General features: G+C 34.4%; 1 protein-coding gene across 2 annotated transcripts in view; it reads left to right on the top strand.

The window, feature by feature from the left end:
* LOC116594226 (coiled-coil domain-containing protein 7-like) overlaps positions 1–24,847 on the top strand; it is a 139,138-nt gene that overhangs the window by 11,336 nt on the left and 102,955 nt on the right. For both annotated transcript variants that reach the window (XM_032349336.1, XM_032349335.1), the window contains one exon: positions 6,368–6,451. In XM_032349336.1, coding sequence (XP_032205227.1) covers positions 6,368–6,451 — 84 coding nt within the window. The remainder of the gene's footprint in view (positions 1–6,367; positions 6,452–24,847) is intronic.

The raw sequence follows: 24,847 nt of genomic DNA, 5'->3' as shown, positions 1-24,847 counted from the left end.
CACACTTTGCATATACTAGACCAAGTGCTCTTCTGTCTCCACCATGCTCCCTTTAGATATGGATATGGCTTTTGTTCTTTGCTAATCTGTAAAGTGTTCTTCTGTGGAATTCAGTTTGTCCGATTTTTATCATATCATCTACTTTTCAGTATCCTCAAGGAAAGGGATGATAATTATATAATTTTATGTATTTTTCCTTTCTGGATGTTTAATTTTTCATGGTTTTTTTTTTTTTTTTTTTTTAAATAGAGAGCAAGAGGGCACAGCAAGGGGAGGAGGAAAGAGAAAGGGAGGAGAGACCCCGCACTGAGCAGAGGGGGTCAATCTTAGGACTCCAGGACCATGACCCAAGCTGAAGGCAGAGGTTTAACTGACTGAGCCACTCAGGTGCCCCATTCTTTCCGGATGTTAACACCAAAATAAACACTATCATACCTTTTCACATTATAATTGTAAAAGGCATTTCAGCTTCCCTTTGAAGATCTTTTTTAGGGGCACCTGGGTGGCTTAGTCGTTAAGTATCTGCCTTCAGCTCAGGTCATGGCCCTAGGGTCTTGGGATCGGGCCTCTCGTTGGGCTCCCTGCTCTGTAGGAAGCATGCGTCTCCCTCTCCCACACCCCTACTTGTGTTTCCTCTCTTGGTGTGTCTCTGTCAAATAAATAAATAAAAAGTGTCTTTGGCTTTTCTTAAGGCATTTTTTTTTTTTTTAAGTCTGTGCTAATTGGAAGTTCTGGGTTCCAGATTTTATATGTAGGTTAAAAGAAAGCCTAAGGAATTTATGTACTCTTCAAGTTTGAGAACTCTGCCTTTCTCTTTCTACGTTTCAGAAATTTCCCATGTTGTTTTGTTGTGTTGTCTATGGTATTTTAGTTGCAGGAGGGAGGATTAGAGGAATGGACCTAGTCCATCATGGCTAGAACAGGAAGTTCAAAATTATTTTTTTATTTTTGATACAGTTCTGTATTCTGATGTCTCCTTTATCTGATATCAACTTTCTTATGATTAGTCATTGTGTATTATATCTTCTTTCCAACTTTATTTTCAAACTATGACTTTATTTACTGTACCTCTTTGAAATAGCATATAGATGAATCTTGTTTTTTATCCAGTCTGACAATGTCTATCTTTTAATGGGTTTAGTTCATTTATGTTCAATTGATAATAATTAAATATATTGCCATGTAATTATTATAATGAAATGTTCATAAAATAATGTGAGTTAAGTCTACTTTCCTGCTATTTGCTCTCTTTTTGTCTCATATTTTCTTTGCTCTTACTCTTTTCTGTTTTATTTTGGGTTAATTATGTATTTTTTAGTATTTCATTTTATTTTCTTGGTTTTTAGAAATTTTTTTTGTGCTTGCTCTGGGGATTCATTATATACTTATCACAGTCTATCTTAAATTAATATTATATACTTCATTTCTCATGTAAAAACTATGTAACAGTAAATAACATTTATCTCACTTATGTTACACTATTATTGTTATATTATTGTTTTCCTATTTTTTTCTGACTACTTTAAAGATTTTATTTTTGGGTTTCAGCATTGATATAAGATATACTTAGCTGAGCTTTTCTGTATATTCTGTTCACAGTCCATCAAGCTGATTCTGTGAGTTGATGTTTTTCAACAAATTTGGAAATTTTCATTCATTATTTCTTTAGGTATTTTACTGCCTCTCAGCTCCTTTTTTATGAGAGCCTAATTACACATATATTAGACAGCTTCATACTGTGTAAGAAGTCACTCATACTCTCTTCATTTATTTCTTTTCTTTTTCTGTGCTTCAGTTTGGGCAATATATATTATCCCATCTTTATTTTTACCAGTCCTTTCTGTGGTGTCTGATCTGCTGCTAAGTTCAATCCAATGAAATTTTTATTTCAAATATCACAATTTTCACATTTAGGATTGTCTTTTGGTTACTTTTTAGGGGGTTTTACATTTCTTCTGCTATTATCCACCTCTTGTAGTCTACCTTCTTTTCCTGAAAATTCTTTTATCAGCACAGAGTTTTTAAAGTTTTTGTCTGGTAATTTCCAGTATCTGAGTTATCAATGTGTTTACTTCTACTGTTTTTTTCTTTTGATTATGGATTGTATTTTCCTGGTTCTTCATATTATTTGTAATGTTTTTTTATTAGTTCTCAAGTATTAGATTCAGAAAAACATTGAAAACTGTAATACAATGTTTATTTTCTAGAGAATGCTTACTGTTTCCTTTCTGGCATTTAGGGTGAACAGCTAATAATTCTTATTTCTACAAGAATTGATTTGAGCAGGAACTGGTCCCTATTTTAATTAAGTTAAGTTCTTGTCTGATTTGTCTAACCCATAATCTCTCCTATTGCTGCTTCCCCTGAGGGGGCTCATTTCTTTGATATTGCCAGTATTTTAGCTGGCAAGAGTTTGAACTCTGATTTTAAATAGTTGGTTCACATCTTGGTTCAATACTGCCAGAGCTTCAAAATACAATTACCACAAAAACATGCAGGATGAGATTCTTCTGTTTCTTAGTTCCTGCTTTTTATAGCTGTGTAAAGGCTAGTCAAACCTTAAAACATTTTCATTATCCCCCAAAGCCTCCTTGTATTCCTTTTATAGTCAATTCTCTCCTACTCTGGTTCCAGACGACCACTGATTTATCACTGTACTTATGCCTTTTTCTAGAATGTCCTGGAAATAAAATCATATAATATGTAGCCTTATGTATCTAGCCTTCCCTTCCTCATCATCATGTTTTTTGAGATTCATCCATGTTGTTCTATGTATCAGTTGTTTGTTTCTTTGTGAAGAATATTCCATTACATGGCTATACTACATTGTCGATCCATTTATCAGTTAATAAACATTTAGGTCATTGGATCCAGTAGCTATTTTGGCTGTTATGCATGAAGTTTCTTTTTTTTTTTTCAGTTTAAGTTCAATTAGCCAACACATAGCACATCATTAGTTTCAGATACAGTGTTCAACAGATTATCTGTTGTGTGTAACACCCAGTGCTCATCACATCACGTGGCCTCCTAAATCCTGTCACCCAGTTACTCCATCCCCCCACCCACCTCCCCTTCAGCGGTCCTTAGTTTGTTTCCCATAGTTCAGAGTCTCTCATGGCTTGTCTCCTTCTCTGATTTCTTCCCATTCAATTTTCCCTCCCTTCCCTTGTGGTCCTCTGTACTGTTTCTTATATTCCACAAATAAGTGAAACCATATGATGATAATTGTCTTTCTCAAATTGACTTATTTCACCAAGCATAAAACCTTCCAGTTCCAACCAGGTTGATGTAAATGGTAAGTATTCATCCTTTCTGATGGCTAAGTAATATTCCATTTTATATATATCTTCTTTATCCATTCATCTGTCAAAGGACATCTTGGCTTCTTCCCCATTTTGGTTATCATGGACATTGCTGCTACGAACATTGGGGTGTAGGTGCCCCTCCATATGAATGAAGTTTCAATGAACATTTGTGTGCAAATCTTTGTGAGGACATATGTGTTTATTCATCTTGGATAATTGCTTTGGAATAAGATTAATGAGTTTTAAGTGTATGTTTAACTTTATGAGGAATTGCCAAATTACTTCCCAACACAGCAAAACCATTTTATGTTCCTACCACCTCCCTAGGAGAGTTCCAGTGGCTATGCATCCTTACCAAAATTGGCTAGGGAATGTAGGCCTCTTTTTCTGTCACATTTTTGGCAAAATTCAGATGAGGAAGGGTTTGACAGAAGAAAAATGGTTGGGTTGAGTGATTTACTTTGGGAGCATTTCTCATTCCAGTGTATCTGCTAGCCTAAATGGCTGTCAAGGTCTCATCTGGTTTTTCTTCATCCTCTAAATTCTGTTTGTCAGTGGTAGGCCTGCTTTTTGACTTGGCACACTTTGCATATACTAGACCAAGTGCTCTTCTGTCTCCACCATGCTCCCTTTAGATATGGATATGGCTTTTGTTCTTTGCTAATCTGTAAAGTGTTCTTCTGTGGAATTCAGTTTGTCCGATTTTTATCGTATCATCTACTTTTCAGTATCCTCAAGGAAAGGGATGATAATTATATAATTTTATGTATTTTTCCTTTCTGGATGTTTAATTTTTCATTTTTTTTTTTTTTTAAAAAATAGAGAGCAAGAGGGCACAGCAAGGAGAGGAGCAAAGAGAGAGGGAGGAGAGACCCCGCACTGAGCAGAGGGGGTCAATCTTAGGACTCCAGGACCATGACCCAAGCTGAAGGCAGAGGTTTAACTGACTGAGCCACTCAGGTGCCCCATTCTTTCTGGATGTTAACACCAAAATAAACACAATCATACCTTTTCACATTATAATTGTAAAAGGCATTTCAGCTTCCCTTTGAAGATCTTTTTTAGGGGCACCTGGGTGGCTTAGTCATTAAGTATCTGCCTTCAGCTCAGGTCATGGCCCTAGGGTCTTGGGATCGGGCCTCTCGTTGGGCTCCCTGCTCTGTAGGAAGCATGCGTCTCCCTCTCCCACACCCCTGCTTGTGTTTCCTCTCTTGGTGTGTCTCTGTCAGATAAATAAATAAAATATTTTTTTAAAAAAAGATCTTTTTAGAAGTCCTTCTCAATAATTTTTTTTGGTCTCATTGGCCTGATTGGGACACATGGCTACACTTACTGGTAAAGGAGGCTGGAAAATTTATTATTGTTATTATTTATAGATTTTATTTATTTATTTGAGAGAGAGAGATTGAATATGAGTGTTATGGGGCAGGCAGAGAGGAAGAAGCAGAAGGAGAGGGAGAAGTTCCCCTTTGAGCAGGGAGCCCAACACGGGGTTTGATTCCAGGACCCTGGGATCATGACCTGAGCTGAAGGCAGACACTTAACTAACCAAGCCACCCAGATGCTCCTTACTATTATTACTAGCTATGCATATTGGCATCCTCAGTAAAATTAAGGTCCTGTTAGTAGGCAAAGAATAATAATTTGGGAAAATAATTCTATGTGGCCTATTATATATGTATGATATATATGATATGGTCTAATATTATGGAATGGTCTATTATAATGACCATTATCATACTATTATAGTAGTACAAGTGATACTATTATAAGACTATTATATACTTGTCTCACAACACTGTTGTCATAAATTTTGATGATTTTGATATCCACGTAGATGACTTTCGCAAATAATCCAGCGTCTCAGTTTGTTGAATTTCTTTGCTCCAGTGATCTTGTCTTCTATCCTCTGTCAGCAACTAACAAGGTGATATCTTCTGTTCTTTGTAAATAACCAATAACTTTTCCATAATTTAAGTTTCAATCATCTTAATCTTTTGTCACTACCTTTTATCTTTCCCACTTAATATTCTGGCTCCAAAATTCTTTGATTTCATTTGGAACTATAATCCATTGGTTTTACTGCCTTTTACTGTCCCAAATCCTCCTTGTGGTCTTACCTAGCTTAAATTCCATTTTCCATTATTATTATTGCTTCCATGCATTTCTTCCCCTGCTGTGCTGTATTGATTTTATTTTGTTAAATTGCAACCATGATCAAATCAATCACCATCTTTTCTATATTTGTGGCATCTGAATGTGAGTAGAAGAAAATCCCTAAGTATGCTTATAGTCTCATTTTACATTTATTTTTAGGAAACCTAGTTCATTCATTTTCTCAGTCTCCTGAATGACTAATTCAGTTTTTCCTCTTCTCCTATATGGGTGTAAGTCTTTATCATGACAAAAAAAAGTGTATCTGCCTGTGAGTATGTTTTAAAATGTGATGATGAATGAACATATTCCTTATGGAGAACATTATATGAGAATCCTAACTGTATATAAACATCTGAGATTTGTCTATCATAGGTTGTTTCTGATTTACAAATCACTGCTCTACTAGAAAAGATTCAGTCATTGTGATATTTTCATCTGTCACTATTTTTTCCTCAAAGTGTTCATATGCCAATTGAATGAGGGTAAAAGACTACAGCTCTTGGCAAGTATACTTATATTCAGAAGTCATAATGAACATTCATTTTCTAACAAGGAGATATATTTCTAAGGTATATACAGAGTGGCTTCCTTTTTTTGGGTACTCATAAATTTTAGGAGCCTAAATCTGGGATGCTTGATTCTCTGCAGCAGTGCAGGGGAGAATAAGAGGCATAGCTGGATGTATGTCATTCAGAGGCCACTCCCCAGAACGTACTGTCTTCCACTTTCTGGGAGAATTTGGTAGTAGAACATTTGGAGTATGATTTCTTGTGTTATATGTTTGAAGGGACATAAATTATAGGCAAAAAATATTTTCCCAAATAATTAAGATATACTATAATATAGATGGGGATGCATATGGATTCTGAATTAAAATTATTTTGTTTTGTTATTCTTTTCAAAAGGTTGGGGATGATCTGAATTCATTCTTGGTATGTTGTTCACAATTTGCAGCTCAGTTGGAAGCAGCAGCTAAGGAAGAACGTAATGTATGTATTCTGTGTAAAATGTCAAGTATAAGATATTTAATATTTTAATGATTTTAGTTATTAGTAATGTTGATAACATTTTGTATTAATTTTATATTAATTTACTAAAATCATTGTTATTAATAATAATTTCAGCAATACAATATTTAAAGCTACGTTGGTTGTTTGAACTTGAATGTGATAATTCATTTAACCGTATTAGTCTAGGTACCGTGCCTTAAGGAGTTATAAAAGACATTAGAAAGTCTTATTTATTTTTTTATTCTTAATGTAGGCATTTAGGTCTTTAAGTACATCATTGAGTCATTAGCATTTTCATATTGACAAATGAAAATATAGTATTAATATTTATATTTTAGTGTTTTTAAGCATTTTTTATTTAAATCCAATTTAGTTAACATATAGTGTATTATTACTTTCAGGGGTAGAATTTAGTGATTCATCAGTTGCATACAATACCCAGTGCTTATTACATCAGGTGTCCTTCTTAATGCCCATCACCCAGTTGCCCCATCCCCCTACTCACCACCCCTCCAGCAACCTTAAGCTTGTTTCCTATAGTTAAGAGTCTGTTAGGGTTTATCTTTCTCTGTTTCTATATTATTTTTCCTTCCCTTCTCTTGTGTTCATCTATTTTGTTTCTTAAATTCTGTGTATGAATGAAATCATATGGTATTTGTCTTTCTCTAACGTATTTTGCTTAGCTTATGCTAAGCTTCCAGTTCCATCCAAATAAGGTAATATATATTACAAAAGTAATATGTCATAATTAATGAAAATTTAAAAAAAAATGCATAAAGAAGAAAACAAAAATTAACATAATCCTATTTCCCCAAGATAACCAACTATTGTTAACATATTTTTATTTCCCTTCCTGATTTTCCAAAGTTATAAAGATTTAGAAAAAAATGAGATAATACTGTACATATTATTTGGTAATACACTTTTATTACTTTTTGATTTTTGCAAAATAGCATTTATTGTGTCTTATCTGATTGTAAACATTACTATTATTTTTTAAAGACTTATTTATTTTGAGAGAGAGAATGCATGAGTGGGAGGTGGGACAGAGAGACAGGGAGAGAGAATCTTAAGCAGACTACCCACTGAGCACAGAGCCGGACTTGGGGGCTGGATCTCAAAACCCTGGGATCATGACCTGAGTCGAAACCAAGAACTGACTGAGTCACCCAGGTGCCCTTGATTGTAAACATATTATTGTGGAACATTTAAAATTGAGGAAAGTGAATAGGAAAAAAAGTTTCCTGCGATCTCAAATCTAGTATATATGCACCATTAACATTTTAGAACATGTTTTCTAGTGTGCTCTGAGTGTGTATATACACACACATACATATATTACATACACATAGACACACACATATAAATGCATACACTTGCTGTGTATGTCTGTATGCATACATTTATATGTACATTGATATATGTATTTTCTAATTTTTTATTATGGCAAAATACACATACTGTACAACTTACTATATTGACCATTTTTAAGTGTACAGTTCAGTGGTATTAAACACATTAATATTGTACAATGATCATGTCTATCAGTCTCAGAACTCTTTTCATCTTGCAAAACTGAAACTGTATGCATTAAACAGTAACTCCTTATGACCCCTTACCAGAGCCCGTGGTAACCACTGTTCTACTCTGTGTTACTATGAGTTTGGTGGGCTTCTTCTCTTTATTTCTCTCTCTCTTTCTCTCTCTGTCTCTTTCTTCCCTTCTTTCTCCCCCACCCCCTTCTCTCCTCCTCCCTCCCTCCCTTCCTTCCTTTCTAGATCCACAGGTAAGAGAGATCATGCAATATTTATATTTTTGTGTCTGGCCTATTTCACTTAAGGTTTTCCAGATTCACCCATGTTGTCACAAACGACAGGACTTCCTTCTTTTTATAACTGAATAATATTTCTCTGTGTGTGTGTGTATTACAATTTCTTTATCTAGTCATCCATCCATGGATACTTAGATTGTTTCCATGTCTTGGTGATTGTGAATAAAGCTGCAGTGAACATGGGAGTGCAGGTATTTCTTTGAGACACTAATTTTGTTTTCTTTAGATATATGTCTGGAAGTGGGATCACTAGATCATATGGTAGTTCTGTTTTTAAATGATTGAAGAGTCTTCATACTGTTTTCTGTAGCTGCTGTACCAGTTTCCCTTCCTACCAATGGTGCACATGATTCCCTTTTCTCCAAATCTTTATCAACGGTTGTTTTCTCTTTTTGATAATAGTCATTCTAACAGGTGTGAGGTAGTATTTCACTGTGATTTTGATTTGCATTTCCCTGATGATGTTGATGCACCTTTTCATGTACCTGTTGGTCATTTTGTATGTCTTCCTTGGAAAAAAATGTCTTTTGCCCATTAAAATTTTTTTTTTTCCACTCTTGAGTTGTATTAGTTCCGTATATTTTTTGGATGTTAATCCCTTATGAAGTATATGCTTTGCCAGTATTTTCTTTCTTTCCATAGAATGCCCTTTTCATGTTGTTGATTGTTTCCTTGACTATGCAGTAACTTTTTAGTTTGATGTAGTCCCACTTAACTTATTTTTGCTTTTGTTAAACTTTGCTTTTGATGTCATGTCCATGAAACCATTGTCAAATCCAAAGTCCCGAAGTTTTTATTCTGTCCTCTTCTAGGCGTGTAATAGGTTTAGATCTTATATGTAGGTCATGGGTTTACTCTGAGTTAATTTTGTAACGGTGTAAGTGGTGTAAGGGTCCAATTTTATCTTATTTTTTTGCATGTTTGTATCCAGTTTCCCCAGTGGTATTTGTTGAGAAGATTCTACTTTCCCCATTATCTCGGTACTCTTAGCAAAAATTATTTTGCCATATGCAAAGGTTTATTTCTGATCTTTCAGTTTTGTTCTATTGTTTCTTTATATTTAAAATTTTTTATTTTTTATTGAAGTGTAATTGACACAATGTTACATTTGTTTCAGATTATTTTTTATTTTAATTTTTGAAAATCGAGATGTAATTGGACTGTGATATAATAAACTATATCAGTTTTAGGTGTAGGTATGTATATATCTTTATGCCAGTAAAGTGCTTTCTTTATTACTGTTGCTTTGTAGTATATTTTGAAATCAGGATATTTGATGCCTCCAGCTTTTTCTTTTTCAAGATGTTTTTGGTATTCAGGGTGTCTTGAAATTCCATGTGTATTTCAGTATGTTTTTTTCTATTCCTGCAAAATAGTCCATTGGCATTTCTACAGGAATTATATTGAATCTGTAGATCACTTTGGATAGTATGAACTTTTTAACAATATTAAGTTTTGGGGTGCCTGGGTGGCTCAGTGGGTTTTAAAACCTCTGCCTTCGGCTCAGGTCTTGATCCCAGGGTCCTGGGATCGAGCCCCACATCAGGCTCTCTGCTCCGTGGAGAGCCTGCTTCATCCTCTCTCTTCCTGCCTCTCTGCCTACTTGTGATCTCTCTGTCAAATAAATAAATAAAATCTTTAAAAAAACAAAAAACAATATTAAGTCTTTGAATCCATGAGCATGGATGTTCTTTCCATTTATTTGGATCTTTGATTTCTTTTAGCAGTGTTTTCTAGCTTTCTGTGTATATATCTTTCATCTCCTTGGTTAGGTTTATTCCTAAATATTTTTAGATTTTTGATGTTATAGTAAATGAGATTGCTTTCTTAATTTTCATTTTTGGATTGGACACTGTTAATATATAGAAATATAACTGATTTTTGAGTGTTGATTTTGTGTCCTGCAATTTTGCTGAATTTATTAGTTCTAACACTGTGTGAGTGTGTGTGGGTGTGTGTATGTGTGTGTATTGTGTGTAATCTTTAGGGTTTCCTATATATGAGATCATGTCATTTGCAGACAGGGACAGTTTTTTTTTTCCCGTTTTGTATGACTTTATTATTTTTTTCTTTTTAAATTTCTCTGGAACTTCCAGTACTATGTTGAATAGTGCTGGTGAGATGGGCAGATTTGCCTTGTTCTTGATACTAGAGAAAAATCTACCAATCTTTTCCCAGTGAGTATGCTCTTTGCTGTGGCCTGTTTTTATATGGATTTTTATTTTGAGTTAGTTTTCTTCTATTCTTAGTTTATTGAGTTTTTTAAAATCATGAAGGAGTGTTGATTTTTACAAAAGCTTTTCCTCCATCTGTTGAGATGATCCTGTGGTTCTTGCTCTTCATTTTGCTTATGTGGTGTATTATATTGTTTCATGTTACTACAAATAGTGAGCCAGGCTTGTGTTCCAGACATAAATCCTTTTTGGTTTTACTGTGTGATCCTTTTAATGTGTGTGTATGTGTGTGTGTGTGTGTGTTTTTATATGAAGTAGACTTCACGCCCAGCATGGAGTCCAACACCAGGCTTGAACTCACGATCATTAATACCGAGACTGAGCTGAATGTGTAACCGACTGAGCCACCCAGGTGTCCCTTAATGTGCTTTTGAATTCTTTTTGCTAGTATTTTTGTATCGTTTTTTCCATTTTCTATTAATTATTCCTTAATTTATATTTATGTAAATAAATATAAATTTATTAATTATAAATTATAAAATTTAAGTTATATTATTTATGCATAATATAGAATATAGAATGTTTATATATTATATTATTAAAAAGAAAAATATAAAAAATGATAAAATCACTTACTTGTATTAATCAAGAATATTGGTCTGTAGTTTTCTTGTGCCTTTTTTGTTTTGATATCATGATAATGCTGGCCTTATGGAGTTGGTTTTGGAATTTTCACCTTTGTGATTCTTTGGAAGAGTTTGAGAAGTGTTGTGTTAATTCTTTTTCTTTTTCTTTTCTTTCTTTCTTTTTTCTTTTTTTAAAAGATTTTATCTATTTACTTGACAGAAAAAGCAAGAGAGAGAGCATGAGAGGGAGAGGGTCAGAGGGAGAAGCAGACTCCCTGCTGAGCAGGGAACCCGATGTGGGACTTGATTCCAGGACTCCAGGATCATGACCTGAGCTGAAGGCAGTCACTAACTGAGCCACCCAGGTGCCCTGTTAATTCTTTTTTAAGTGATAAAATTCTCCAGTGAAGCCATGTGGTTCTGGGCTTTTCTTTGTTGGTAGGTTTTTGATTACTGCCTCAATCTCCTTACTAGTTACAGGTCTGTTCAGATTTTTTATTTTTTTGTGGTTTGGCCTTGGTAGATTGTATGTTTCTAGGAATTTATCCATTTCTTCTAGGTTATCCAGTAGTCTTTTATGATCCTTTGTCTTTGATTGGAGTGGACATCATTGTAATATCTCTTTCATTTCTTTTTCTTTTTTTTTTTTTTAAGATTTTGTTTATTTATTTGACAGAGAGAGAGAGTGATAGGGAATAGAAGCAGGGACAGTGGGAGAGGGAGAAGCAGACTTCCCGCTGAGCAGGGAGCCTAATGCAGGGCTCAATCCCAGGACCCTGGAATTATGACCTGAGCCGAAGATAGATACTTAATGACTGAGCCACTCAGGGACCCCTTTCTTTCATTTCTAATTTTAGTTATTGAATATTCTCTTTTTCATACTTCATATAGCCAAATGTTTTTCTTTGTTTATCTTTTCAGAAACTACTCTTGGTATCATTGATTTCTATCCTCTATTTCATTTATCTCTGCTCTAGTATTTATCTCCTTTCTTTTGCAAACTCTGGGTTAAAAATTTTGTGTTGTCCTTCCTTTTGGTGAAAGGTTAGATTGTTGGTTTGTGATTTTTAAATGTAAACATTTATGACCATTTTGTACTGATTTTGCTCACTAGCATTGTTTTGGTATTTTGTTTTTTGTTTTCATTAACCTTCAGGTATTTTCTAAATTCTATTATGATTTCTTCTTTGACCTATGGATTATTGAAGAGCATGTTGTTTAATTTTCACATATTTGTAGATTTTTTTTGTTTTATTCCTGCTATTGATTTCTAATTTTACACCATTGTGTTTGAAAAGATGCTTAGTGTGATTTCGATCTTAAATTTGTTAAAACTTGTTTTGTGTCCTAACACGTAGTCTACTTTGGAGAATTTTCTATGTATGCTTGAGAAGAACATGTATTTTGCTGTTGTTGGGTGGGGTATTCTGTATATGTTTGTTATGTCTGTCTATTTTACAGTATTGTTTAGTCCTTTATTTCTAATTGATATTCTCATTGTTCTTATTATAACTGAAATTGGGGATATTGAAATATCCTACTATTACTGTGTTGCTGTTTCTCCCTTTTAGTTCTTTAGTGTTTGCTTCATATATTTGGGGGCTTTAATGTTAGATGCATGTATATTTATAATTGTTATATCTTCCTAGTGAATTGACCCTTTTATCATTACATAGTATTCTTTTTCTTTTTTTGATAGTTTTCTCTTAATCTCTATTTTGTCCAGAATGGCCACCCTGGCTTTCCTTTCCCTTTGGAATGTCTTCTTCTGTCCTTTTACTTTGAGCCTGTTTGAGTCCTAAGATTTAAAGAGAGCTTGTTATAGGCAGTGTATAGTTGGATATTTTTATTATATTTAAGAAAAATAATGAATTCAGTCTGTGTCTTTTTGTTGGTGTGTTTAATCCATTTACATTTATTGTAATTACTGGTAGGAAGGGCTTACTATTGCCATTTTGTTAATGTTTTCTGTTTTGAAGTTTTTGTTTCTTTTTCTTTTTGGTATCTTTTGTGGTTTTTTTTGTTTGTTTTGTTTTATTTTGTTTTTGTTTTTGTTTTTTAAAATGACATATTTTGATTCCCTTCTCATTTCCCTTTGTGTATATTCTATAGATATTCCCTTTGTGGTTATCATTGCAATTATATAAAACTTATTAACATTATAGCAATCTATTTTAAACTGATAACACCTTCAGTTGCCTATAAAAACTGACTATTGGGGCACCTGGGTGGCTCAGTCGTTAAGTGTCTGCCTTTGGCTCAGGTAATGATACTAGGGTCCTGGGATCAAGCCCCACATCAGGATCCCAGCTTGGGGGGGAGCTGCCTTCTCCCTTTTCTGCTCTCCCTCTTTGTGCTCTCTGTATGTCAAATAAATAAATAAATAAAATCTTTGGGGGGAAAAACTCTACTTACATCCTTTCCTCTTCTATTTTATGTTACTTGTGACGTAAATTACCTCTTTTTACATCGCATGGACATTAATTTAAATTTATAGTTAGTTTTCATCTTACAGAATTTCTGTGCCAGATTTATAAGTGATTTGTTCACCTATTTATAATACTATAGGATATTTGTTGATATATTTATCTTTACCAGGGAATTTTATATTTTCATATGGTTTTGTGTTGATGTTTATTGTTTTTTCTCTTTAACTTTTTGGACTTTTAGGACTCCCTTCAGGATTTCTTGTAAGGAGGATCTAGTGGTGATTAATTCCATTCAGATTTTTGGAAAATCTTCATTTATCCTTCATATTTGAAGGGCAGTTTTGCCAGATACAGTGTTTGGCAGTTTTTCTTTCAGTGCATTGACTATATCATCCTGTTTCTTTGTAGCCCATAATCTTAATGGATAGAAATCTGCTGATGATCTGATGAGAACTTTCTTTTATGTAATGAGTTGTATTTCTCTTGTTGTTGACAAGATTCTTTGTGACTTTTGCCAGTTTGATCTCAGGGTAGTACCTTCAGATATTTTCCTAGTTAGAGTTCTTTAAGTTATTTGAATTTGTATGTCTCTTTTTCTCCTCAGATTTGGGAAATTTTCAGTCATTATTTCTTTAAGTAAATTCCACATCCCTTGGTTTTTTCTTCCTTCTTCAATTCCCTTAATACATATTTTATTTTGTCCCACGGTATCCCATATGTCCTTTAGGATCGCTTCTTCTTCTTTTTTTTTTTTTTTTCTTTTCTACCTTGATTATTTTGAAAGTCTTTATGTCTTCTGGTTTGCTGATCCTTTCTTTTACCTAGTCAAGTTTATTCTTGAGTTCCTGTAATGGATTTTTTTTTTTTTCAATTCAGTTATCATATTCTTTAGTTCCAGAGTTTCTGTGTGGTTTTTCTTCATAGTTTTATTTTTTTTCTCAATATTTTCATGCTCATGTACTATTTTCCTGATTTCCTTTGGTTGTTTGTTATCTCTTAGCTCATTAAGTATCATTAAGTATCCTTATGATGACAGTTTTGAATTTTTTGTGAATTTGTATATTTCTGCTTCTTTAGTTTCTGGAGATTTAATCTTTTCTTTTAAATGTGCTGTGGTTCCCCTTTTCCTTTGTATGTCTTGTTACTTTTTTTGTTCAGATCTGGTGTCTGAAGCATCAGCTAACTCTTCTAGATTTTATGGTCTGATTTCCTATAGGGAGGGTTTGCTCCATTCAGTCTGCCTAGATTCTGGAGACCTCTTAAGCCTTTTTTTGAGTAAGTGCTCCTCTGGGCTTGTGCATGTAATCTATTAGAAGAGGCTTGTAGGTTTCTTTTTCCTTTTCTTTCTTTCTTTTTTTAAAATTTTATTTATTTATTTGACAGAAACCAAAAGCAGGCAGAGAGGGAGAAGCAGGCTCCCTGCTGAGCAGAGAGCCCGATGTGGGCCTCGATTCCACGACCCTGAGATCATGACCTGAGATCATGACCTGAGTGGAAGGAAGAGACTTAACCCTCTGAGCTACCCAGGCACCCTGGCTTGTAGGTTTCTACTCAGGTACTCCCCCTAGTGCCTTTCTGGTGCTGCTTTAAATATCAGTACAGGAGCTCCACCCAGTGTCTGTTTTTGGTACTGCAAACCCTAATTCATTGTGTACTCTAGTCTTAGTTCTCAGAGATTCTCAATCTGGCTGGCATCCTTTTGAGGTCAGCACTTGGATAGAGGCAAAAGGGAAGCTAGCCCCTTGGGCAACTTCTCGCCCTAAATGTCCGAATGTTGGATGTGTGTTCCACTCCTTTCCATCCCCAAGGGGAAAACAAGAGTTGAGGATTTCTTCCCAGTTGTGCTGCAGTGTGAGTATAAGGAGAGGCTCTGACAACTTAATGTTGAGAGTATCAAAATTTTATTTATTTATTAATTTATTTTTTGGTGGACTTTGATGTGGTTGGTTTTGTCCTTGCTTAAGATATAGGAAACTTAACTGGTTTTGGGATTTCTCAGAGCATTTGGCTTGTTTGATGTTAAATCCCTGTTTTTCTACTGGAAGGAGTGTTTCAGGCGTCATATTCACTATCTTGCTGATAAAGTCTTGTTTCTTTAATGAGGAATGGTATTAGAAACCAAGATCTGACAGTTAATCAGTGATCCTGGAATGAATGCTTTTATGCTGTATCAGCAGACAAAACTAGGAAATGTGTATAGTATGCACACATATACATATGCACAGTTCATATATTTATATTCTTATTTACAAATAGAGTGCACATATACATGCATATATACATAAATAGACATATTTAGAAATCGGGAGTCCTCACAGACACCTCTAGTTCCAGTCTCTCACCACAGGTCTTATTCTTACTTTCCTTTATTTCATATGTATATGTCCTTCTTCCCACAGTTAGAATTCTAACTCTTAACATCACTACATTTACTCTTTTGTTCAATCTTATAATACTTCCAACATCAATTAAGAATTTCCTCTCCTATATCACTATGAAAACAAATGTACTAAAAAGATTTTGTGATTTCTTTTGAACTACCTGCCCACCCCCCACCGCTTAGCATCATTTTTGTCCAAGACTGAGTATAAGGCATATGTTAAATTCTGTGTTGATGAGTAAGTTGAACAGTTGTTTTTTCTTTTTCGTTTACTAATTTAACTTAAGTTTGAAACAAAAACTGTAACTCAAAAAAATATATATACCCCCATGTTAATTGCAGCATTATTTATAATAGCTAAGATATGGAAGCAACCCAAGTATACATTAATAGATGAATGGATAAAGAAGATGTGGTATATGTATACGTGCGCGTGCGCACACACACACACAGGAATATTATTAAGGTATAAAAAGAATGGTATCTTGCCATTTGTGACAATATGGATGAACTTAGAGTGTTTTATGCTAAGTGGTAGCCAAAGGTGGTGGTGGTGAGAGGTGGGAGAAATGGGTGATGATGATCAAAAGGTACAAGTTTCCAGTATATGATAAATAAGTTCTGGGGATATAATGCACTGCATGGTGATTAGAAAAAATATAATAAAAATTTAAAAAACAAAGGAAAGTAAAAGGATGAACAACTACGCAATTTAAAGCTAGCATAGCCTATTGTTAGACAAATTAGAATTAAGGCAAATAAAATTAGAGATGAACCTCCATACAATGATCACAGTTTTTGTTCACCAGGAATATATAATACTCCTTAAGCTCAACTCAATAATAATACCACATGAAGGGGGTAGGGTGTTGTCCTGAAAGAGGTGGTATACGTGTTGAACCAACTGTGGTGCTATGTTCCCAGTTACTGGAGTTATACAGGTCCAGGAATCAAGTAGATTTGCCTTCTCTTCTCATCACTCCCAATGATCCAAATATTGCCAAATATTTGGCAATATTTATTTCCAGTCCCTGCAAGTCGAGGTACTATGGTATTGGAGACTGTGGTCCTACAGGGGTGGTATTGTTTACTAGAGGTACAGTAATAGTTCCATTGGACTTCAAACAGCTGTCTGATCCAAGTTCAAAAATTCATGCTAGCTTCTAGCTGAAGTACATTGTGTGTTTTTGCCTGACTGGCAGGCTGGAATTGCTGCAGAGTTAATATTCCCAGAATTGATGAGTAAGTATCCTTTGTGGACATTTATGAAGTGTATTTACAGTGCTCTAAAATGGTCCCTCATAAGATTGAGCCTCAGTTGCTCCTAATAACAACTCATGTTTATGGTCTATACACACCATTCTTTGTTTGATTTCTCCACTCTCTTTCCACATTTTTTGGGATTGCCTTACAAACTGCTTGCACACAGCTCTTGTCTCAGTATCTGCTTTTGGGGGAACCCAAACTGAGATAATATTGTTATTAGAAGCTAACATATTCTTGTACCCAAAGCTTATGTAGACATTGAAATAAAGGTAAATTACAGTGTAATTTTACTTTTAAAAAGGTGTAAAAATCCTAAGCAAAACATGGCAGGTTGAATCCAATAATTTATTATGCCTTTCAGATGAACCAACCATTTGTTTATTATGAAGTGGTATTTCATATGTCTATAATAATATTTCTTATTCTGTAGTCTGCTTTGTTTGATACTGATGCAGTTACTCTTATGGTAGAGTTGTCATGGTATTTCTTCCACATAACCTGTTTATCTCTTTCTATTTAAAATGTGTTTCTTATAGACAATTTTTAAAAAAATTTTCAGTCTGATGATATATGCCTTTAATTGAAGTGTTTTGATCATATGCATTTAATGTAATAATTAACATGGTTAGGTATAAGACTGCCATTTTGCTTTTTTTGGTATTGTTCCTCTGTCATGCCTGCCTTTATTTATTTATTTATTTATTTATTTATTGGTTTTGAGTTATGTAGTTCTTTGTATATTTTGGATGTTAACCCCTAATAAGATAATCATTTGCAAATATCTTCTCCCATTCAGTAGATTGCTTTTTTGTTTTGTTGATGGTTCATTTGCTATGCAAAAGCTTTTTATTTTGATGTAATCCTAATAGTTAATTTTGCTTTTGTTTCTCTTTTTCTAAGAGGCCTATCTACAAAAATGTTGCTATGGTCAGTGTCAAAAACAAAACAATACAAAACAAAACCACAGTGTCTGTGTTCCCTTCTAGGATCTTTATGGTTTCAGGTCTCACATTTAGGTATCTAATCCATTTTTAATTTACTTTTGTGTATGGTATAGAAAATTGGCCCAGTTTCATCCTTTTGCATATAGCCATCCAGTTTTCCTAGCACCATTTATTGAAGAGAGTGTCTTTTCTCCATTGTATATTTTTGTCTTCTTTGTTGTAGATTAATTGACTGTATGAGCATGGGTTTATTTCTGGATTTTCTACTTTGTTCTATTGTTCTATGAGTCTATTTTTGTACCAGTGCCATACTGTTTTCATTACTATAGCTTTATAGTATTATCTTAAAATCTGGATTTCTGCTACCTCAACTTTGTTTATCTTTTTCAAGATTGCTTTGGCTATATGGGTCTTTGATGGTTCTATACAAATTTTAGGATTGTTCTAGTTCTGTGAAAATGCTATTGTTATTTTGATAGAGATTGCATTAAACCTAGATTGCCTTGGGTAGTATGGACATTTTAACAGTATTAATTCTTTCAATCCATGAGCATGGAATATCTTTCCATTTATTTGTGTCCTCCTCCTATTTCTTTTATCAATGTTTTATGGTTTTTAGAGTAAAGGTCTTTTACCACCTTTGTTATATTTATTCTTAGGTATTTAATTTTTTTGGTGTAATTATAAATAGAATTCTCTTAATTTCTTCTTCTGCTGCTTTCTTATTAGTGTATAAAATGCAACAGATTTCTGATTATTAATTTTGTATTCTGCTGTGTTACTAAATTCATTTATTATTTCTAATAGTTCTAATAGTTGAGGGTTTCCTATGTATAGCATTATGCCATTTGAAATAACAACAGTTTAATTTCTTCCTGAACAATATGGATGATTTATATATATATATATATTTTTGCCTGATTTCTGTAGCTAGGACTTCCAGTACTATGTTGAATAATAGTGGTGAAAGTAGACATGCTGTCTTGTTCCTGATCTTAGGGGAAAAACTCTATTTTTTTCCCCATTGGGTATGTTAGCTTATGTTTTTTCTTATATGGCCTTTGTTATGTTGATGTGTTTCTGCTAAACCCACTTTTTTAAGAATTTTTATCACGAATGGATGTTGAATTTTGTCAAATGTTTATTGAGACGATCATGTGGATTTTAATCCTACATCACATTAATTTGTGAATATTAAATCTATGCTTGCATCTCCAGAATAAATCCTCTTTTTTTTTTTTAAGGTTTTATTTATTTGAGAGACAAAGCATGCCTGAGTGGGGGAGGGACAGGTAGAGAGAGACAAATAGACTCCCTGTTGTGTAAGGAGCCTGACACTGGGCTTGATCCCAGGAGCCTGTGATCATGACCTGAGATGAAGTCAGATACTTAACCAACTGAGCCACCCAGGCACCCCAGAATAAATCCCTCTTGATCGTGGTGAATGATTCTTTTAATGTATTGTTGAATGTGGCTTGCCTGTATTTTGTTGAAGATTTTTGCATCTATGTCCATCTGTGATATTGGCCTTTAGTTTTAGTTTAGTTTAGTTTAGTTTTTATATTGTCTTTCTCTGATTTTGGTATTAGGGCAATGCTGGCCTTGTAGAACGAATTTGGAAACTTTCCTTTTTTTTTTTCTGATTTTTTAGAATAGTTTGAGATAGGTATTAACCCTTCTTTAAATGTTGTTAGAATTTGTCTATGAATCCATCTGGTCCTGGACTTTTATTTTTTGGCAGTTTTTAGATTACCAGTTCAATTTCATTATTAGTAATTGGTCTTCAGGTTTTCTGTCTCTTCCTGATTCAATTTTGGAAGACTGTATTGAAAGGTCCCCTAATGATAGGTCTGTGATCAAAGGAGCGAGACTGATACAAAGCGAAAGTCAAGCAAAGCTTTATTTTGCGCCAAGCATCGAGAATCAAACTGACAGTTCTCGGCCGCCTCTTACAGAGAGGGCGACCCCTCTCTGCCTTACTGACTAATTTTTATAGAGCAAAGGCCATGTGGTTGAGCCTGGCCATACACAGGTGGCCAATGAGATTGCAACACACAGAGAAACCTGCACAGTCATGCTAGGTCACACACAGGTGGCTGATTGAATTACAATTCACCCCATAGTAGCTATTTCACCTAGCCTATCACCTTGGTCAGGATTGGTGCCCAAAAGGCGGGGCCCACACTCCTTGGTAGCTAGGGAGACAGTATGCATGCCCCACTGACTGGATATCTCCAACTGGCCCGACTCATCCCTGAATTCAGGCTCTGTTATATCCACCTGACCTGACCCGCCCTTGTATTTGGGCTCTGTTATCGGGGACTGGTTGATCATAATTTACTGGTTTCCTGGACTTGCTTTTAATTTTAAGTAAGTTTCCCTGGCGGCGCTGTGTGTGAGGGGGGTGGGGGGTGGGCAGGGTCAGTTTAAGTTTTACTGTTTAACTTAAAACAGTATCGCTCTGGAATCACTCTGGCTAAATAGGCCCTTACAGAATATATCTAGGATTTTATCCATTTCTATTAGAATGTCCAGTTTGCTGATACACAATTTTTCATAGTATTCTCTTATTTTCTGTTGTATTTCTGTGGTGTTGATTCTTCTCTTTTGTTTCTGATTTTATTTATTTGAGTTTTTTTTTTCTTCCCTCTGATGAGTCTGGCTAAAGGTTATCAATTTTGTTTATCTTTTTAAAGAAGCAGCTCTTGGTTTCATTCATTGATCTTTTACATTTTTAAAAGCCTTGTTATTTATTTATCTTCTGATCTTTATTAGTTTTTCTTGCTTCTATTCACCTTGGGCTTTGTTTGTTCTTTTTCTGGTTCATTTAGGCATATGGTTAGATTGCTTGTTTGAACTTTTTCATATTTCTTGAGGTAGGCCTATGTTGCTATATATCTCCCTCTTAAAACTGCTTTTGCTGTGTCTCAAAGATTTTAGACAGTGTGTTTTCATTTGTCTCCATGTATTTTTCAGTTTTTTTCTTTGATTTCTTCATTGACCCTTTAGTTGTTTAGTAGCATGTTGTTTAGCCTCTGTGTGTTTGTATTTTTTCATTTTTTTCTTCTGACTTTTAGTTATATATCATTGTGGTTCAAAAAGATGCATTTATTTCAGTTTTTAAATTTATTGAGACTTGTTTTGTGCCTAACATATGATCTATTCTGGAGAATGTTCCATGTGCCCTTGAGAAGAATATAGATTCTCTTCTTTTGGATGGAATGTTCAATATATATGTGTTATGTCTATTTGGTCTAATGTGTCATTCAGAGACTTTTATTGCCTTATTAATTTTCTGTCTGAATGATCTTCCTACTGATGTAAGTGAAATGTTAAATTCTTCTACTATTATTGTATTATAATCAGTTTCTCCCTTTATGTCTGTTTATTTTTTCCTTTTGTATTTAGTTGCTCTAATACTGGATGCATAGATGTTTACAATTGTTCTCTTCTCTTGTGGTATTGATCCCTTTATTGTTACGTAATGCCTTTCGTTGTCTTTTGTTGTTGTTTAAAAGTATTACGTCTGATATAGATATTGTTACTTGGCTTTTTTTTTCTTCCATTTGAAGATTTCAGATTGTATGTATCTTTGGGTCTGCATTGAGTCTCTTTTAAGGCAGCATGTAGATGATTCTTACATTTTTTGATTCATTATGTCACCCTATGTCTAAGAAATTAGAGCATTTACATTTAAAGTAGTTATTGATAGTATGTACTTATTGTCATTTTGTTAATTTTATGGTTGATTTTGTAGTAGTTCTTCTTTTGCTCTCCTTCTTTGGGATGGAGGAGTTTCTATATTGTTATATTTGGCTTCTTTCTCTTTACTTTTTTGTATCTTTTATAGATTTTGGGTTTGTGGTTACCATGAAGCTCATATATAACATCTTAAGCATATAGCAGTCTCTATTAAGTTGCCAGTTATTTAAGTTCAAACACAGTCTAAAAAAACTTCTTTTTGTTCCTTATATTCCCTCCAATATGCTGTCATATTTACATATTTTTACTCATAATTTTCTTACATTTAATTATGGCTTTTTTTTTCTTAAGTTTCCTTCATTTTTGAAGGATAATTTTTCCAGATATGTAATACTTGGCATTTGCTGTTTTTTATTAATTGAATTTTAAATATGCCACCACATTACCTTCTAGGATCCATAGTCTCTGAGGAGAGAAATAAGTGGTTATTCTTATTGAAGAACTTTTATACATATTACTTCTCTCTTGCTGTTTTCAAGATTCTATATTTGTATTTGGCTTTCAACAGTTTTATTATAATATGTCTTCATATGAATCTTATTCATTTATTCTACTAGGAATTTGACATATAAATCCTTATCTTTTCTCAAATTTGGGAAGTATTCAGTAATTATTTCCTTATTCTTCCTCTCCCCCCTTTTCTTTCTATTTTCCTGGGAGTATTATAATGTCTATATTGATATGCTTGATGATATCCCATAATTCTGTTAGGCTCTGTCCTTTTTTTCATTCATTCCTCTTTCTTCTCCTCAGACTGGATCATTTCAATTGGTCGGTCTTTAAATTGACTGATTCTTTTGCTTGCTGCTGTCAAAACCCTCTAGTAAAATTTTCATTTCAGTTATAGTTCCTTTTGTCCAGTTATTTAAGTTTCCATTTCTAGAATTTGGTTTCTTTTTTAATTTCTGTATCTTTCTTTATATTTGTTAAAATAATATATTTTGTTTCCTTTAATTCTTGTCCATGATTTCCTTTAGTTCACTGAGTGTATTTAAGACAGTAAACTAAAAGTTTTTGTCTACTAAGTCCAGCATATAAGCTTCCTTAGGGACAGTATCTGTTTATTTTTTCCTTCAAATAAGTCACAATTTCTTGTTTCATTGAGTGCTTGCTTCATAATTTTTTGTTGAAAACAAGATATCTTGAGTATTTTATGTGGTAACTCTGGATGTCAGATTTCCCCCTCTGTAAATTTTGTTATTTTTGTTTAGTGACTTTTCTAAGCTATTATTTTTTAAATAGACTTCATTTTTATTTTTAATTTTTTAAAGATATTTATTTATTTGATAGAGATCACAAGTAGGCAGAGAGGCAGGCAGAGAGATAGGAAGGGAAGCAGGCTCCCTACTGAGCAGAGAGCCTGATGTGGGGCTTGACCCCAGGACCCTGGGATTGTGACCTGAGCAGAAGGCAGAGGCTTTAACCCACTGTGCCACCCAGGTGCCCCCAAATAGACTTCATTTTTAGAGCAATTTTATGTTCTCAGCCGAATTGCATATAGTACAGAGAGTTTCCATATACCTGCTATTCCTATGCATGCATGGGCCTCCTCTATTAACAACATCATGCACCAGAGTAGTATCTTTGTAAGATCTATGAAGTTATACTACACATCATCATCACCCAAGGTCCATAGTTTACATAAGGCTTTCTCTTGGTGTTGTACATTCTATGGGTTTTAACTAATGTAAAATGATACAATTACAGTATCATACAGAATGGTTTCACAGCCTTAAAAACCCCTTGTGCTCCACATATTCATCTTCTTTTCCTTATCAAACCCTTGATAGCTTTATGTCTTTTGTTTTCCTTTTCCAGAATGTCATATAGTTGGAATCATACAGTGTATAGTCTTTTTTGGATTGGCTTCTTTGACTTAGTAATATGCGTTTAAGATTCCTTCATGTCTTTTCATGGATTGCCAGCTTTATTTATTTATTTATTTTTTTGGTGCAGAGTGATTTATTGTATAGTTGTACCACAATTTGTTTATCCATTCACTTACTGAATGACACCTTCTTTGCTTCCAAGTTTTAGTAATTATGAATAAAGCTTCTGTAAACTTCTGTGTGCAGGTTTTTGTATGGACATACATTTTCTTTTCTCTCTGTCTTTTTTTTTTTTTTTTTTAAAAGATTTTATGTATTTGGTAGAGGGATAGAGAGCACAAGTAGGCAGAGTGGCAGACAGAAAGAGAGGGAGAAGCAGGCTCTCTGCTGAGCAAGGAGCCCTATGTGGGCTCCATTCAGGACCCTGGGATCATGACCTGAGCTGAAGGTAGATGCTTCACTGACTGGACATAAATTTTCAACTCATTTGGTTAAACACCAAAGATTGCTAGGTATTATGGTTAGAGTATGCTTAGGGGCGCCTGGGTGGCTCAGTGGGTTAAGGCCTCTGCCTTCAGCTCATGTCAGATCCCAGAACCCTGGGATTGAGCCCCACATCGGGTTCTCTGCTCAGCGGGGAGCCTCCTTCCCCTTCTCTCTGTCTCTGCCTACTTATGATCTCTCTCTTTCTATCTGTCAAATAAATAAATCTTAAAAAAAAAACAAAAAGAGTATGCTTAGTTTTTAAAGAAACTCCTCAAACCTTTTTCCCACTGAAGTTTTTAACTCTTGAACTTGTCCATGCTGGGCTTCCAGCAGTTCATTTACAGCTTGGGTTTTCTTTTTTTTTCTTTTTAAAATATTTTATTTATTTATTGGACAGAGAGAGAGATCACAAGTAGGCAGAGAGGCAAGCAGAGAGAGAGGAGGAAGCAGGCTCTCTGCTCAGCAGAGAGCCTGATGCGGGGCTGAATCCCAGGACCCTGAGATCATGATCTGAGCTGAAGGCAGAGGCTTAACCCACTGAGCCACCCAGGCGCCCCCAGCTTTGTTTTTCTTATCTCACTGCTAGTTCCTGTGGAGGTTTTTTCTCATGGATTTCTGCTCTGATAATTTCTGCTTCTCAGGATCATC

The sequence above is a fragment of the Mustela erminea genome, chromosome 6 (genome assembly GCF_009829155.1).
Source record: "Mustela erminea isolate mMusErm1 chromosome 6, mMusErm1.Pri, whole genome shotgun sequence".
Taxonomy (NCBI): domain Eukaryota; kingdom Metazoa; phylum Chordata; class Mammalia; order Carnivora; family Mustelidae; genus Mustela; species Mustela erminea.
This window is presented reverse-complemented; position numbering and strand designations above follow the sequence as displayed.